Source organism: Mus pahari, chromosome 1 (genome assembly GCF_900095145.1).
Source record: "Mus pahari chromosome 1, PAHARI_EIJ_v1.1, whole genome shotgun sequence".
Taxonomy (NCBI): domain Eukaryota; kingdom Metazoa; phylum Chordata; class Mammalia; order Rodentia; family Muridae; genus Mus; species Mus pahari.
Window position 1 is genome coordinate 99904262 of NC_034590.1, and position 18229 is coordinate 99922490.

An 18229-nucleotide genomic window follows, 5' to 3' on the forward strand; every position below is an offset into this window, starting at 1 on the left:
CTTGGGTATTCTGAGCTTTTGAGGTAATATCCACTTATCAGCAAATGCATACCATTTGTGTTCTCTTTATGATTGGGTTACCTCACTCAGGATATTTTTTAGTTCCATCCATTTGCCTAAGAATTTCATGAAGTCGCTGTTTTTAATAGCTGAGTAGTACTCCATTGTGTAAATGTACCACATAAACAACACCCTTCTATGGAATCCGAGTACTTACCTACACTCCATAACTAGAGTCACAGAATTACCATATTCTCTAATAACTATGTGCCTGTCCCTGTGTTACAACATATTTGCAAAGAAGAATCTATCCTACTCACAATCAACAAATGAATTTCTTGCCATCCTACACAGCTGATGTTTAATGCCACTTCCTCCTCATCAGCATTTCTAGCCATTAACAAGTTTTCACTAAGTATTAAACATAAACTATGTAGGGGCTAGAGATATGACTTAGCTGGTAAGGTGCTAGGGAGAATCTGTGCCTGATCCCCAGAACCTAAGGAAAAGAGACTAGACATGGTGATACATGCTTGCAGTTCCTGAGCTGGAAGCTAGAGCTAGGCAGATCCCTGGAGATAAACTCGCTGGGTAAAATCCAAGCCAATGAGAAACCTACATTTTTTACAAATTGGATGGCACCTGAGCAATTACATTTGAGTGTGTGAACATGCTCTCTCTCTCTCTCTCTCTCTCTCTCTCTCTCTCTCTCTCTCTCATACACACACACACACACACACACACACACACACACACGAACACATATGCACAAAAATCTACTATGCAGCAAAGCTAGTTAGGAAACAAAATGAAGATAACTATCAACAGACTTCACCTGATGTATATAAACAGGACACACTTGAATTTGGGGGTGAGAGATGTAAAATACTGTTATTATATAAATGTCAAATTTAGTTTTAGCATCCAGTGTACATTGCAGGAAAAGTAATTCCTAAACGCTGAAATGATGGCTGAGGAAACCAAAGTCAGTCCTGCTTTTTGAGACCAGGACTGCTGACACTGGAACCACCAGCTATTCAATACTCAACCTCAAAGCTTGCAAGTCAAGATCACAACTAAGTCCAGTAAATTATTCTTTCAAAGGACAGGAAGGAAAAAAAAAGAAATGTTATATATATATTCGATTAAAGAGATTTAAAATATATTATCCAAATGTAATGTATGACCCTTGTTCAAGTCCTAAGTCAACTAAAATGATGGTGAAACAGACAGGAAATAGGATCACTGACTGTATCATGGAAGATATTTAGAAACACTGTCTACAGTCTTCAGGTGTGGTAGTAAAACTGTAATCACTTTCAAAGTGCTTATGATGCTTCATAAATACCCACTAAAAACATTTACAAATATAAGGATATTCTTGGGGGCTCAGGCATAACTCATGGTAGGACACATAAGGTCCTGGCTTTTATTCCTAGCACCTCAAAATACAAGAGGGGGGGGAAAGCAGTCCTAGACTCTTCAGTTTAAAAAGACATCCATGGCTAGCAGGGTAGCTCATGTCTTTAATCCTAGCACTTGGGAGGCAGGCAGATGAGGGTTTGAGACTAGCACAGTTCACATATCAAATTCTTCAGGCCAACTACACTTGATTTAGACCCTGCCTTCCAAAAAATAAAAAAAAATAAAAAAAAAAACAAGGGCCAAAGGGCCATCTTTAGTATGTTCCAAAATAATTTAAAAGGAGATGAAGGTGGAAACTGAGTGGAAGAACTAACGGGTAAGAGGAGGAGGAGGAGTCACTGCAGAGTAGTGGGCACACAGTAAACAGTTTTTGCTTTCACATGTTTTTAAGTTGTTTTACATTATTTAGAAAAAAGAAATCCTGTTTACAGACAGGACAGGTGTCCCAATTGTCTACTTGTTCTTTCTTCTATGAAGGCCTCCTGGGTTTGGCACTCTGACTCCTGCCTCCCCCATCACACCTACTCTTCATTTGAGCCCCTCCTTCCTTCCTCCTCCACTCTGGAAGAAAACCCCATGTCCTCCTAGGCCATCTACCAACCGCTGCATGACCCTGTTTTATGCTACAACTTCCCCAGCATCACCTGCAATACACATTTTAAAAGGGAGGTCCCCACTTTATTTCTATGGTCTTCAGAGCAAACCACCACTCAGTGAAGCAGACAAGAGTGATGGTCTCAGTGGAAAGCACTCTTACCCTCTGAAGCTGCACACTACCACTGAAGAAGCATCAACGGCCTTCACTAAAGAGACTGTTGACAACTATTTTTTTTAAAGGAAATTGTAAAAATCCTTAAATCTCACAACAACGAATGCATAGTCCATGTCAGCATAGAGGAGGCTATGATCCTTCTCACTGCAGAAAGAACTCTTTATGAGTGAGCAAAATTGTCTCCTTAATAACCCATGCCCACATGGACTGCCTACACACCAAGTGGTGTGCCCCAAGACGCACATTGTACTGAAAATTCATCTTTTGTAATAAAAACTGGCACAGGCACGAAGCTGCCATTACCTTGTATCTCATCTTGGGACAGGAATGAATGTAGAAACCCATATAATAATAGCTGAGTTGCGATGTTTTCTCATGCAGTTGTCTAGTAAAAGCAATTTCTCTGCCAAAAGAAAACAAACCAAAAAAAAAAAAAATACAGTTAATTTTGGTTTCAATTTTCAAATAAAACATAATGGAAAGAAGCAAAATACTCAACTCTAAGAGAAAACTGGTTTTTTTTAAAAACTTTATGATTATTACTACAGAGATACCCCCAATAACCTCTAAATTATTTCAAATAAATACTCCTATGTTCAGATTTTATACTTTAATAGGAAAAAAGAGCTGATCTACAAACAGTACGACATAAAATAAAGGTATAATATTATTCACTATGCCCTAAAATGTTCAAGGAATCTGGACTATTTTAACAGCACAACAAAATTTTAAAAATTTAATAGTGAGGGATGGAGAGATGGCTCAAAGGTTAACAGCACTGACTGCTCTCCCAGAGGTCCTGAGTTCAATTCCCAGCAACCACATAGTGGCTCATAACTATCTGTAATGGGATCCGATGCCCATATATGATAGCTACAGTGTACTCATATAAATAAAATAAATCTTTAAAAAATTTAATAGCCAATAAGTTTCAAGAAAAGTTATATATGCATTTACACTCAGCTCTTTCTGCATATATGATTCATAACTCTTTGTGTAGCACAGTGGACATACAATTTCCTTAGACTGAGAGGGACAATAGACAGCACATGCTCTCTCTCCATGCCTTCTCTTTGTTAGCAGAGATGAGGACTGCTCAACCAGAGAAGCCAAGCCTTCACTGCAAGGCTTATATGAGAAGTGGTTATAATTTGTAGTGAGATCAATCTTGGCACAAATCTTCCCTACTTGTCCAGCTGAATAAGCAGGCTGTGTAGGAGAGTGTTAGCAATTTCTAAGCATGCAGAGCATTTTTTGCCTTTTGAAAGTTTTCTTTCTTGTTCTTTCTAACAGTAGCAATGGAGATATAACATTCAAGAGCTTTGGCTATCTTCTGTTAGGCAGGGTCTTACTTTCTAGTGAAGCATCTCTTAACCTGCGTTGGAGCCCCAACTGACCTCAGACTCCCAATCCTCCAATGTCAACCTCCTGAATACTAATTGATGGAACCCTCTGTTCATTTTTCAAGTACAAATTTAAATCTCTGAAGGTTATCAAAAAAAAATATTTAAAATGCTTCTTTAACAGAGTGTTACTGTTCCTAAAGCTAATCAACTTTTAAGACTCAAACTGTGGAAAGAATGTATGTACTCAAGCAAACGGACACAGCACAGCACCCACACTCAGTAACTCATGACCACACACTGGCTAATCAAGATGGCACTTGTTTATTCAGCCCTGTCTATTTTTGGTCACTGCACTATCATTTACCCAAATTCATGAGCCACCTTCAACTATCCAGCAAGTCAATGGGCTCGCTCTTCAAAATACAGCCTGAATTTGACCACCTTCACTATCTCTAAGATAGTCTAGCCTTTAAATTGTTTCATAGAACAGAGACCAGTTATAAACCTTGTGTAATAAAAGTTTGTTGATACATTAATGTAAAGAAAAATGTCAGGCAGGCAATGTCAAATGGGCAGTAAGACATAGGGAAAATTATTATCAGCCCAACTTATAAAACTCAAATTGTTAATTTTGAGAAAAGCATCAAGACTTCTAACTTTGATAATTCAGGAAAATAATACATATATAAAAACCAAGGTAATCTGGCAGCACACTTCATAATAATCTAAGAATGTAACTGTAAGACTCAAACACAGTGAGAAAAGCACAGAGGGAAAAAGAGACTCAAGCTACCCAAAAACAAAAGCAAAACCCATGTTACGAACCTCCTCCTTTTAGTTATTAGAGATACAGATAAGCAGAAAAAAGAATGGAAACAAATACTCTAAAGATGACACCACCACAACCTTCTTGCCATTAAAGACATTTGTGCTGTGTAACATGTATTTGGAGTTATGGCCACAAATGGGAAATCATTTTCTAACAAGGGCCACCGATACCAGCAGACAATCAGGAATTCCCCACTGCTGATTTGTATACTTGGACAACCACATCCTTCATGATGCTTCTACAGTCAGCAGCAGACTAAACATGTAAGTCTTGTAAGACTGCTTTACGACACCACTCCTTCTGAGTCCATGGGTCTACACTCTAGATGTTCACAAAACCATGTGCCTAATGAAATGACGGTCAAAGGTGCCCCTGTCCTTAGGGGGAAAAAAGTGCAACTCTCTAACTGTATTTCTTTCAGCAGATTCCTTTAATTCATCCATACCACATTTGTTATATCTTTAATTCATAATGAGAGACTATATATGATAGTGATAACAATATAAATAATGTCATACTTAAGGAATATAAATGATTCTGACAGGGGATAAACATATATATGAAAAATCCAAACATGTGGTTTCCCTTTGAAAACCACATTTACTATTATTGTGTGTATATAATGGGGGTGAAGAGAATATGTCATGGCCTTTTTAGACTCACTCCTATCCTTCCACCTTTACATGAGTCCTAGGGATGAAACTCAGGACATCAGTCTTACCCAGAAAGCACTTTACCTGCTAAACAATCTCACAGGAATCCACAATGATTTCTTATACTCACAGAATATATAAAAAAAATTAAAAGCTAGAGAATTACCATCAAACAATGGCATCATTTCTAAAGCTATGATCTTTTTGAGAAAGGTTTATTTTATCCTCCCCCTCCCCGTGTGCATGTGAGTATATACATGCTTGTGTGTAAATGCTCGCACGTGCGCGCACACACAATTACAAGAAAGTTCCCACAGAATCCAGAAGCGGGCCAGCAGGGCTCCCTGGGGTTGGAGTTACAAGTGGCTGTCGGCAGCTATCTAAGAGTGCTGGCAACTGAAATCCTATCCTATGAAAGAACGGAAAGGGCTTTGAACTGCTGAGCCATCTCTCCAGCATCCTAAAACTGTAACTTTTAAATATTAATATACAGCTATGAGACTATACCAGCAAATTAGCATACTATCAAAAGGAGGGCTCCTCCCATTACACAATGAGATATAGACAAATTGGTATAATTCACTACTACTGTACAAAGCAGCCTTACCTTAATGCTGAATAGACACCCAAAGACAGAAATGAATAATCAGGATCGTAGTAGAGATACACAGAAGACACACAGTATGGGAGGATGTCTATCACCCCCACAGCAATGATCTTCCCATCAAGCCAGTACTGCTGGTGAAAAGAGCCATAACCACATTCTGGTCCATTAGCAGGGTGCTCTGCCTATGAAAAAGCAGACACAGGCACATCAGCAGGAAGTCATTTTCTTCAATTAAAAAGATCGCTTAATCTAAACAGGTTTTTATTTTGTTTGAGTTAATAAGTCCTAAAATTTGTTTTTTTGTGACCACCATCCAGATAAAGAGTGAGTTAGCATGAAAAAACTCAATCTTTAAAAATAAAGAGGGTGGGAAAGAAAGGGAGGGAAGGAGGGGGAAGAGTAAGGGGAGGAAGAGAATAAAAGAAAGGGGAAAAAGAAAGAGAGAAAGGTAATTAATGTGACCCACCTCATCCACAGGACTACACATGCGTGCACACACACACACACACACACACACACTGTTCAGTCCATTAATCAGGAAATATGAGACACATTCCACCAGCTGAACAAAAACTTCTATAAGTGACAGGGAAGAGATGCCTCAAGCTGTTTAAAAACATCCACAAAAAAACCATAGCTAACAGTATAGTTAACAATACGAAACTCGGGGGCTGGAGAGATGGCTCAGTGGTTAAGAGCACTAAATGCTCTTCCGAAGGTCCTGAGTTCAAATCCCAGCAACCACATGGTGGCATACAACCATCTGTAATGAGATCTGATGCCCTCTTCTGGTGTGTCTGAAGACAGCTACAGTGTACTTAACATATAATAAATAAATAAATAAATAAATAAATAAATAAATAAAATTTAAAAAAAAAATGAGAAACTCATTTCTCTCTCCTTCCCCACCTCAGATTATGAAGACAGGGTCCTATTAGTATCAGATTTGAAGTCCCAGCTAAGATAATGAAGGTGGAAGGGAATAAAGGGGTGTGGGGAAGTAGATGGATAATAAGGTATTTGCCTAGCATGTGCAAGTCCTAAGGGAGAGAAACTGTGGGGAGGGGGGTCAAAAGGAGTGGTTGAAGAGGAAGAGGAAGTGAGGAAAGGAAAAAGGAGGGACAGGGAGAAAGGGATTAACTCAGAGTAAGGAAGAAAAACATCAACTTGTTCTTTACAGATGACATGACTGTAAAAAAAAAAAAAATCCCAAAGAATGGAGAAAAACTGTAACTAATAAGCAATTAGAGCAAAGCCTAGATTGAAAGGTTAAGATGTGAAATTCAATTCTTTTCCTTTATAATAACAATGACAGGAATGTAAAATTAAAAACACAATGAAAAGAAAGCTAAGATTAAAGGTTACATGTATGGATTCTATTCACTGCAAAGTACAAAACTTATATGAAGGAAGTCAAAGGCCTGAATAAATGGAACAGCACATTTTTTAAAAGATTTATTTACTGCTTATTTTATGTGTGTGAATGCACTGTCACTATTCTTCAGACACACCAGAAAAGGGTATCGGATCCCATTACAGATGGTTGTGAGCCACCATATGGTTGCTGGGAATTGAACTCAGGTCCTCTGGAAGAGCAGCCAGTGCTCTTAACCACTGAGCCATCTCTTCAGCCAACATATTTTTCTTTTTTTTCTTTTCTTTTTTTTTTATTATTATTTTCTTTATTTACATTTCAAATGCTATCCTGAAAGTTCCCTATACACCCCCCCCCGCCCCCGCTCCCCTACCCACCCACTCCCACTACTTGGCCCAGGCGTTCCCTTGTGCTGGGTCATATAAAGTTTGCAAGACCAAGCGGCCTCTCTTCCCAGTGATGACCGATTAGGCCATCTTCTGCTATATATGCAGCTAGAGACACAAGCTCAGGGGTTACTGGTTAGTTCATATTGTTGTTCCACCTACAGGATTGCAGCCCCCTTCAGCTCCTTGGGTACTTTCTCTAGCTCCTCCATTGGGGACCCTGTGTTCCATCCAATAGCTGGCTGTGAGCATCCACTTCTGTGTTTGCCAGGCACTGGCATAGCCTCACAAGAGGCCGCTATATCAGGGTCCCTTCAGCAGAATCTTGCTGGCATGTGCATTAGTATCTAGGTTTGGTGGCTGATGATGGGATGGATTCCCGGATGGGGTAGTCTCTGAATAGTCCATCCTTTCATCTTAGCTCTAAATTTTGTCTCTGTACCTGTATCCTTTCATGAGTATTTTGTTCCTTATTCTAAGGAGGAATGGAGTATCCACACGATGGTCATCCTTCTTGGTTTTCTTGTGTTTTGCATAATGTATCTTGGGTATTCTAAGTTTCTGGGCTAATATCCGCTTATCAGTGAGTGCATATCTAGTGACTTCTTTTGTGATTGGGTTACCTCACTCAGGATGATATCCTCCAGATACATCCATTTGCCCAAGAATTTCATAAATTCATTGTTTTTAATAGCTGAGTACTCCATTGTGTAAATGTACCACAGTTTCTGTATCNATTCCTCTATTGAGGGACATCTGGGTTCTTTCCAGCTTCTGGCTATTATAAATAAAGCTGCTATGAACATAGTGGAGCATGTGTCCTTACTACCAGTTGGAAGATCTTCTGGGTATATGCCCAGAAGAGGTATTGTTGGGTCCTCCGGTAGTACTATGTCCGATTTTCTGAGGAACCGCCAGACTGATTTCCAGAGTGGTTGTACAAGCTTGCAATCCCACCAGCAACTTAAAACTGTTATGATAACAGCTCTTTTCAAGTTGCTGCGCAGACAATATAATCCCAATCAAAACTGCAGCAAGCCTATTATCAAGACTTTGAGAGGTCTAGGTGAGGAATTAATATAGATGAAACATGGGCCCTTTTAGGGGATAAGACTGTTCTGTATGATACCGTAACAGCAAAGACAATATGTTAAGCATTTTTATCAAAAGTCAGCACTTTAAATGAGAGTAAATATTAATTCTACAAAATTCTACAAATCATTTAGAAAGTATTATGAAGGCACATAAACTTAACAATAAAATGTAACTGTAGTACAAATGTATGGAATAGTCTTACTGAAAGAGCTGGAAATGAAAGCAGCTTACATAGGTACAAACAAAAGGAAGTGCATGTGCTTACTACACCCTGATGAAACTGTTTCCCATGGGCTCCAGGGTAACAATTCTGACAGCGCTGTATGTGTAACAAACAATTAAACAAACATAATATGTGGTAGGGGTCTCACTGCTGTGGCTAGCTAGAGTGATCCAGTGATGATGGATTCTAGTTGACTGTGAGAACTCATGCCCGGCTTGCTGTAAACACAGATGGTTACACACAGAAATGTGCATACTATAAGGATGTGCATACTCAGAGTTACTATACACACACATTCCCTTTTCTGTCAGCTGAGAGGACCTGAAAGAAACACCCAAGGAGAAATGAGCACACCCGATTGCCAAGATCTTAGTACATTTTCTGCAATCAAAGAAACCAGTGCTAGGAGAAGTGATTGAGACTTTAGGATTGGGCAGGATATACACAAATGGGCTCATTGGAATCCAGTGTCAGTACTCAAGCAACTGAACCACTCAAAGGAGCAGAGGAGTTAACCAAGAGAGATAGTTTACACTATTTTAAGTTCGTAGAAAAATATCAAATTTACATAGATATTATGCCCTGAATCCAAGGGAACACAAGATATGCATAAAACAGGCCCGGTGTTGTTTTCTTTGTTTGTTTTCTCTAATTCAATTTCGAGGTTCTCTAGTATGAACTCTGTAAGTGACATCATCATGTCACAACATCAAAAGGTTGGACATGCCTAGCTCTCCTCTTCTACCATCATTTCACTGAGATCAGAAAGAGCTAAGTCTGAGAATAACAGCTCCCTTTTTTCAAGAAGCTCAGAAGCCCTTGCTAAGGAGGCATCCCCATGTCACCAATGCTTACTGACTTGAGAATGCTACTTCATTACTGTGTGGCCAACACAGTTTTAAACCTCTTTAGTTAAGGCCTTTTGTCAGCACTGCTCAACTGTCACTAACACAGTGGGAGAAAAAGAAATTACATATTACATAGGAAAGCACACTATTTGAGAAAAAAAGTAAAGGGCTATTTACCTTAAAGCCAAGGACATCATATAAGCTAACAGGTCTCAAAACCCCTTATACTTAGAAAAGTAGAGAGAACTCCCAAGAGTTTACATCTAATGGAATACATTTACAGATATTTACCAATTTATCAAAAGTGAGATTTTAAAAAATATATCTAATAATTCATTTAAAATACAATAAGTTCAATATGTTTCATTCAGTCTGTGATGGGGAAAAGATACTGCACTTTCCGAGATTAAAAACAACAACAAAAAAAAACCAAACAAACAAAAAAAACAATACCAGAGGACAGTTACATGGTTCTGCATTTTTTTCAAACCTGTAACAGAAGACAACTTGAGTCTCATGTTTGCCTGTGCATTTAACCTGCTAACATCATGGAGCCTCTAGAAAACAGTCTGTCCACTCATGAGAAAGAGAGTCAGTCAGGAAGGCTAACGGCACCTCGGCACTGTGAAGACAGCACTGGCCGTGAGGACCCTCTGGCACATGCAGCAAGGCATAAGCCACATTTTTTCTGTCTTTAAAATATAAGGAGCCTACAAACTTTAAGGTTAAAAAAAAAAATCAAACAAACAAAAAACAGGACTTGCCTTCTATTTCAGTTTTGAGAAACGAATGGTAAGATACAAATAAAAGGAGACCAATTAAACAAACTTAAGCCAACTTTTGTTCAGTCTGAATGGCACATTCCCAAAGACCTCGTGTTTACACAATTACACAGAGGGCCCTTAAGAGCAAAGTCATGTAAACTACAACTGCTACCTTTTATTTCCCTGTAAGTCTGTCAGTGATGGGGTTAGTAATACTTAATGTTTCTTTCCAAGTCTGCAGTTTGCAGTTTAGGTTGTGCAAAGGAATAAATCAGAAAATTTTCACAAGATCTTCTGTTTCAAGGATTTAGCTGATAACAGAAGAAAATAATAAAGCTCCCCTCAGCTATACAAAAGAAAATTCACCTTGAATTCAGAGGAAAGATGGCTGAGCTTTGGTGATTAATGAGCTATGCAGTGCAGTTTCCGTTTCCAAAGCACCATGTAGAGATGACATGAATATTAATAGGCCAGGTCTCACTTTCAGCCAAACTGTTCCCCAAATGAGTGCTTATTTATCCTAACAAAATACACCTGTCTCCTCACCCAACTGCCTTCCTGTTCCTCCATGATGCCCCAGACAAGCTAGGCTCAGAGTAATTAGCAGAGAGGAAGTCGTTTGAGAGGATTTTCCGAAGGCGAAGGCGGTAAAGATAAGGAGGGAGAAGACTTCAGAGGACAGAACCTGAGTCCTCCTCCCTTCCAAAGCAACCCAAAACCACCTCTCCCAAACTGTTCTTCTAGGACACAAAAACCTACTACTGGTTTTCTTCTGAATATGTTATTTTACACTTCTGTGGAGACAGAGGTTAACCTGTAGAGTTTTTTGAGGGGAATAAATACTACCTAATGTTAGATAATTAGCAGTTGTTTTAATCTCCTAGCAATCAAATCTCTATCACCCATTTCATTAAATTATATACAAATGCTCTTTGAAAAAAATTTCATGTTTACTGGTTTTATAGCAAATAGCAGGTTGATTAAGTCAGACATGTGTTTACACTATCTGGGTAAGATTATAGTTTTATCTTTTAAAAACCTGTAGTTAAGAGCCCTAAAGGTCATTGTGTGAGAAGCTCAGATGAGCTCACTGGATGGAGGACACAGAAGAGGCACTCAGTCAAGCACCCTGTTCCAAGCATCCTAAAGTGGCTCCCATGCAGTGCTGCCACTGCCTGCTCTTTGCTCTATGCCTTCCTCTTTACTGGGTCTGCATTGCCATTCTCAGGACCAGGACTATATCCCCCCTACTGTACTGACAACATGTCTCTGCTGGACGATGAAGAGTTATTCTCTTCTAAAAAACCAAAAATGGAAAATCTAGGATTTTCACTGTTTGTATTTGTGTACTTGTAAATTTAATCAATTAATAAAACAGTTCTGTTACCTGAAGCCACTGTGCTTGACATACTGCTAAAGTCACAGAACTGAAGAGTTTTTACATGTCTGTCCATAATCAGAAAAGCTTTTACTTCTATTTCTATAATGATTCCCCACATCCAGGTGATATTAAATCGAATTCAAGTATGAGTTCTGTGAAGCTGATGTATAGAGATAAGCAAGCAGGTATATAAATCAGTCTTCAAATTCACAGAAAACAAGCTCCTTATAGGAACTAACAGCTTAGAAGCAATTTTAAGAATTCAAATAAGTATACATAACTAAGGTGACTCTCTAGATAAATCCACTGGCATGAAATGTTTAATTTAAGAAAAAAGTATTATCTTCTTATATTTATAAGCACTATCACTGGATTTAAAATTTATAATAAAGGACTTACCACAAATGGTTCTAATAAATATATAAATAGAGAAAGAAAAGGGCTATTATTACTATAGAACGTACAGATTTTCTTTAAAAATTAAATTGTTAATGCTAAGTGCTTTGCCTTAATCTGATTTTGTGTATTTTAAATCCTAACTCTCTCAATAAAAAGACTACAAACTAAGGCTCTTTCCAAACAGTATACCAAAAGTAATAGAATTCCAAATGTGGACTCTCCCAACTAAACAGTGTTTACTGAGCACTACGACCCAACCTTGGACTGCTGCAGTGACTGGTCTGAGCTTCCTTCACTGCTTTCAACTGGCAACTCCTGCTCTTACAGCCCTTCTTACAGGAACACATGGTGACATAGCAGACTGAGAACTCAATGAATGCCGAGATCAAACAAGACTGATGTCCCCATGGAGACTAATCCACCCCAGGATTTACTATTCAAGGTTTTTCTGAAGCATTCACGCACAACTAATGGGCAATGAAAACTGTCAGGGAAGATGACCCTAATTTTGAACACAGCTAAAAAGGTCTTGGGAGTAATGATGAATACTTCTACTTGCTGAAGGAAAGCTAGCTAACCCAGCAAGAAAGCATCTTGCATTTTTAAGATCCCTAAACTAACTCGAGTTTGTGCACAAAAATCTTGAACAAGACAAATTTGTGGCATTTTTCTATTTAGTGTTTGAATTTCTATTTTAAGCGTGCTTTCTTAGTCTCAAAATCAACTTTTACATTTTAGTCACCTTGGGGTTCTATAAAGGAAGACTTCAGTAACTGTCATTTCATTTCACTAAGCAATACACATTTTCAATTTATACTGTCTCAACAATCATGTGATGCCCAAAACCTAACTGAGGAACATTCACCTCCTGAGCAATTAGCTCCAGGAGATCTATCTGGCCACAAATGCAACACTTGCACTGTACTCGCCACCACAGATACAAGACAAGAAGGGATGTCTTCAGTTCAACTGTTTGGTCTTACTAGCAGTTCTGCCCAAGCCAGAACTGCCCAACAGGCCTTAGATGCAAGGGAAGGGAACAGCTATCAAATGACAATCTCATGCTTTTGTTCCAGATTTCTAATTGGTGCCTTTGAGTAGTAACACTCCCAATTCAAGTGTATGGGACACAATCTGAAACTATAGGATTCTTTCCTAACATATACAGCTCCAAGTAACAAAACCCCGCTCCTCTCTGGTTTGGCCCACTGGTTCAAGCCACAGTCTTGTCTTCCTCTTCTGATTTTTCATTATCACCAACATACTGCTGGCTACCACCTACAAATAACTGTTTTCACTAGGTCCCTCCTGCTTCCTGCTTTACCTCTTCAAATAAAACTGGGCCTAAGCAGTAGACTAAACCAGGTAAAGCTTTGCTCCCACCAGTTCACTGGCTGGCCATCTCCACAGCATTCCAACTCATGCCGGCTCTCAGCAGATCTGCTCGTCACTGTACTCCACACTTAGGAAAATTATCCAAACTGCAGCTTAACAGCTCAGCCCTTTCCCTTCGTGTCTCCATGGCTTCTTTCAATTCTCTCCCTCCCACCACTTCTCTTTCCAAATTCTGGCCATTAGCAATACCTTACCACAGGAAGCTGCCTCACAATGCTATGCTGACATAAGAGAAGTGAAGTTCCTGTGTCTTCCCAGAGTGTTTTCCTAAGTCTCTTCAGAAAGCCAAGCAGTTCCCCGTTCAAAAAATCTTGAAAAATGGTTTGAAAGCTTTTATTCATGGCTTGTTAGCTAATATTATGAGGATTAATAGTGTTAAAATATTAATTAAAGCATATCAATTTCAATACTGATAAGTCACAGAGAGGAAAACACAGCACAGTCTGTGTCTGACTCATGTCATCTATTACAGTCTCTCTAAGAGTCATCCCTGTTCCTTCTGATTGCATTGACAATTCACCAGCTGACAGAATTAAAATTTGTTCTGGCTTCTGGCTATGATGAATAATGCTGGTATAATCATTCATGTACGATTATTTATGTGGATACATATTTTTATTTCACTTAGGCATAATCAAAAGAAGTAAGTTTTGGAATTATAACATTAACTGTGATGTTTTGAAAAACAACTGAACTATTGCTCTACATTTTGTTTTCCTACCATCAAAATAAGAGGGTTCTAATTTCTCTACATTGTGCCAATCCCTGTCTGCTGTTTGATTCTATTCATTTAGTGAGTTCATGGTGATTTCTCTCTGGTTTTAACTTCCATTTCCCAAATGAATATCAACAGACTGTTTCTCTGTGTTTTCTAGACCTCTGTCTCCTCTGGAGAAGCACAACATTAAGTAACTTACCCACTTTTAACTAGGTTCTACTGATGTTATTAGAGTACTATTGTATTCTGCTGGTTCTTGATGCCAATTTAATTACACTTTCCATCCTCTCTAATTTAGTGAACTTTGTAAAATACTCCAGAATATGCTCTAGTGTGGTGTACTTGAAAATGTACCTATTTTAAATGTCACAATGAAGCCCATCACTTTGTATGCTAACTTAAATTTTAAAGGGGGACAGTGAAGGAGATGTAATTCAGTAGCAGAGTACTTGCTTAGGTTATTCCATGCCCTGGATCCAATCTCTAGTAAGGGGAGAAACAAAAAAACAAAGAGGAACAGCTGGGAAGTCAGTTAAAGCAGGAATGCTTTACAAATGAACCATGCTATCTGTAGTTTATGACTTGCTTGACTTCAAACGTGGCTTTTTGTCACTGAAGAGTATAGTATTGATAGACGCCAATTAAGTAAAACTGTGACCACATTGTTCAAGCCTTCTAGATTATTTCTAACTTCATCTAAACGTCCCCTCAAAGTATCAAGAAATTGTCCTAAAATGTTTAAGTGTCACTGATTTGACAATTTCTCCTTCTCTTTCACTTCTTTTAGTTTTTATTTTTACTTTGAGGGTGTTATTTTTAATGGATTGCATTTTAGAATACACTTGATTTTTTGTTTCATTATGAAGCATCTTTCTGTCTTCAGTTTCTATCAAAGACTACTTTGTTTGATTTAAAGACAGTCCATCCAATGTTCTTACGATAAATATTCATGGGACTAGCTTACTGTAGCCTCTTACCTGTAAGTCATCCATATCTTCATATTTAAGTGTAGAGCTTGCTTTCTATTCTTTTATTCAGTCTGACAATCTCTAATTTTTAAATGGAGTCTGTAGCCCTACAGTGTACAACAATATAACCACTGGCCACATATGGCTACTGAAATTTAACTAAAACAAAACTGAAAATTTTAAGTATAATACAGTAGCTATATATACTAAAAAAAAAAAAAAAAACAGTTTGGAAAGATGCAAAAATAAAATTTCCCATGCAGCCAAGTTTGATTTAGGCTTTTATATTTAATGTAATAAAGGATTTAAGAGGGCCATCTTGCCATTGGTCTTACGGTTTTTTATTTTGGTTCCAGTTACTTTATTTGACTTTTTCTACTTTTTTAAATCTTTAATGAACTGAAAACAATCTACTACTGTATCTTATCTTCACTATTGGATCATTAACATTATCTCTTTGTAATACACATCTCATAATGATTTTCACAAGGGAATAATTTTGCCTCTTCGGAACTTTTGGCAGTCTGTCATCATCTACAGGACTGTGCTTATCATGGTGAAGAGTGCTACTGGCATCTAGTGGGCAGCAGCTAGAGGTGCAGCTAAGTATCCAACAGTGATCAGGGCCACACAGCACCTCACAACAAAGTATAGTGGTAAGGTTCATAAATCCTGCTCTGAAGTTCAGTAAATCTCTAATTACTAGCTTCCTTCGTGTAGGAATCTTGAATGTGAGCCTCTCACAACTGTGCCATTCTGTCTCCTTCCCACCTTGCTTTTCCTGACTCATATTGTTAGATGTGGTTCTCAGCCCCTAGCTAGTCTGATCTACCTGTCTGTGCTCAATTTTCATCATGAGAGATAGATACTCTGTGAGAATATAAAGAATGTGATAAGCACAGTCCTGCATGTTACAGATGCTAGCTTCTCAGTAAGTATTGTAACTCCTAAGAGAGAGGACTTGAATCTGAAATGAAGGATCAGAAGGACATACTTGAAGAGAGGCCCAAGTATGTGTTAACTTGTGCTGCAGCTTGCTCTGTTCTGTAAACATGACAAGGAGACCACAATCTACTGGACTGGCTGGTAAAGTCTGACTCTAAAGAAAATGTCAGTAATCTCTTGATACATAATCTCCTTTATTTAGCTGCATTTAACTGAAGACATCTGTAAGTGGTGCCACACAACATGTAACACAGATTCAGAAATGTCTGTAAGTCAGAAGTCCCCTAAACCTAGCAGGTAAGTGTACATCAGCAGCTACACACAATCACGCAAAATTAGAACTATAATAGAAATGTACTGCCTAGCTTGACAAAGTGATAAAAAAGTCTTTTCCCATAAAGCTTAATGAGTGCTATTAGTCTTCATGAATGAAAAGGGTCAATCCCACAGAGAGAAGTAACTGACTCTACACACATGGTCCATTCAAGTGACAACATATCAGATTACTGACGTAATTACTATAACCTGACAATTTCATTAGATTCATGTGGCAGCTAAATGGCTAGGACTTACAACAAAGGGACCTGGCTCATTCACATGACTTCTTATGGTCAAAGTGAAGCTTAAAGTTGGCTTTGTGAACTTCAAGTCTCCTAACATTTTACTGTCTTTACTGGAATTATTCTTGTTTTTTTTTTAAATTAGGAAAATACCTATCTCTGGCTAAAACATAACCTTAACAGTAAAATTAACCATGTAGATGTTTCCAGCATTCTCTTGCCTTGCTTAGTTAGGTTTGCCTCTCAGACAGTGTAGTGAAATAGAACTAAATCCTGACTGAGCTCAAAGCTACAGAAGGAGATGTGGGGATGGCTGCCATTCGGATGGCAGCATCTGTGGAATTCCAAGCTAGTGGTCTATCAAGAGAAACCCTCAAGGTACCAGAGAATCGAGGGCAGGGTGGTGATTTTTAATTATTTCATCTTCCTCCTGTATACCCATAAGCCTAATAAAAATTTGTCTTAAAAATCAATTTTGCCAAGATGCAAGACATCTCCAAATCACCAAGAAAACAAAACAGAAAATAATAACAAGCTATCACTCAATTCTGATCATGATGCTCTTCCTTTGCACTTTTCATCAAAGACTGCAGATTCCATATACTCAGGCCAGTATTTAACCAGAGTAGTGACCAGGGATTTAAAAACCTTTAGTGGTTGGTCCACTATAGGATAGTAGATAAACTCCAAGCCCTTTCTACAACTAATATCATCCAAATGTAAAAAGACAGAGCTTTTGGTCTCAAGTAGGCTCAGTCAAGCTGAGAAGACAAGAGAGCTAAGGATATTAAAATACAAACAGTAAACTTCATTTGCTGTCAGATGAGTATTGTCAAGTTGTGAATAAAAGACTGTTACATCTAACCTCATTCAGTACATCAACTTCATTCAGTCATCTCTACATCTATCCACCCATCCATCCATCAACCCATCCACACATCAACCCATCCAAACAAGTATTTACTTATGCAGTACCTACTATGTATGACTTATTACATTAAAAATATAGACATGGAGAAACAAGGTCCTCTTCTCTCTGAACTTACATTAAAGAGAAATTAATTGGTGAGACCCATTTAAAAGCATTTTTGCAGATGGTCGATATCATCTAAATCAGCAATTCCTAACCTAGGGTTGTGACACCTTTGAGGGTCAAATGATCCTTTCACAGGGTTCACATTATCAGATATCCTGCATATCAGTATTTACATTTGACTCACAACAGCAGCAAAACTACAGTTATGAAGTAGGAATGAAATAATTTTATGGTTGAGGTCACCACAACATGAGGAACTGTGTAGAGTGTCACAGCATTAAGAAGGTTGAAATCTCTTATATTTTGGATGTGAGCCTAGCCTTTAACAGCTGAGCAGGCTAGAGAGATGGCTCAGTGATTAAGAGCACTGACTGCTCTCCAGAGAGCCTAAATTCAATTCCCAACAACCACATGGTGGCTCATAACCATCCATTTGATGGTTGTGGTTGAGGATCTGATGCCTTCTTCTGGTATGTCTGAAGACAGTTACAGTGTACTCATATA

General features: G+C 38.4%; 1 protein-coding gene across 4 annotated transcripts in view; it reads right to left on the minus strand.

Annotated features, from left to right (window-relative positions):
* The window catches only part of Ate1 (arginyltransferase 1), a 114047-nt gene that overhangs the window by 59060 nt on the left and 36758 nt on the right, over positions 1–18229 (minus strand). For all 4 annotated transcript variants that reach the window (XM_021191919.1, XM_021191914.1, XM_021191911.1 and 1 more), the window contains exons 9-10: positions 5633–5814; positions 2501–2600 (exon numbers count right to left, since the gene is read on the minus strand). In XM_021191919.1, coding sequence (XP_021047578.1) covers positions 2501–2600; positions 5633–5814 — 282 coding nt within the window. The remainder of the gene's footprint in view (positions 1–2500; positions 2601–5632; positions 5815–18229) is intronic.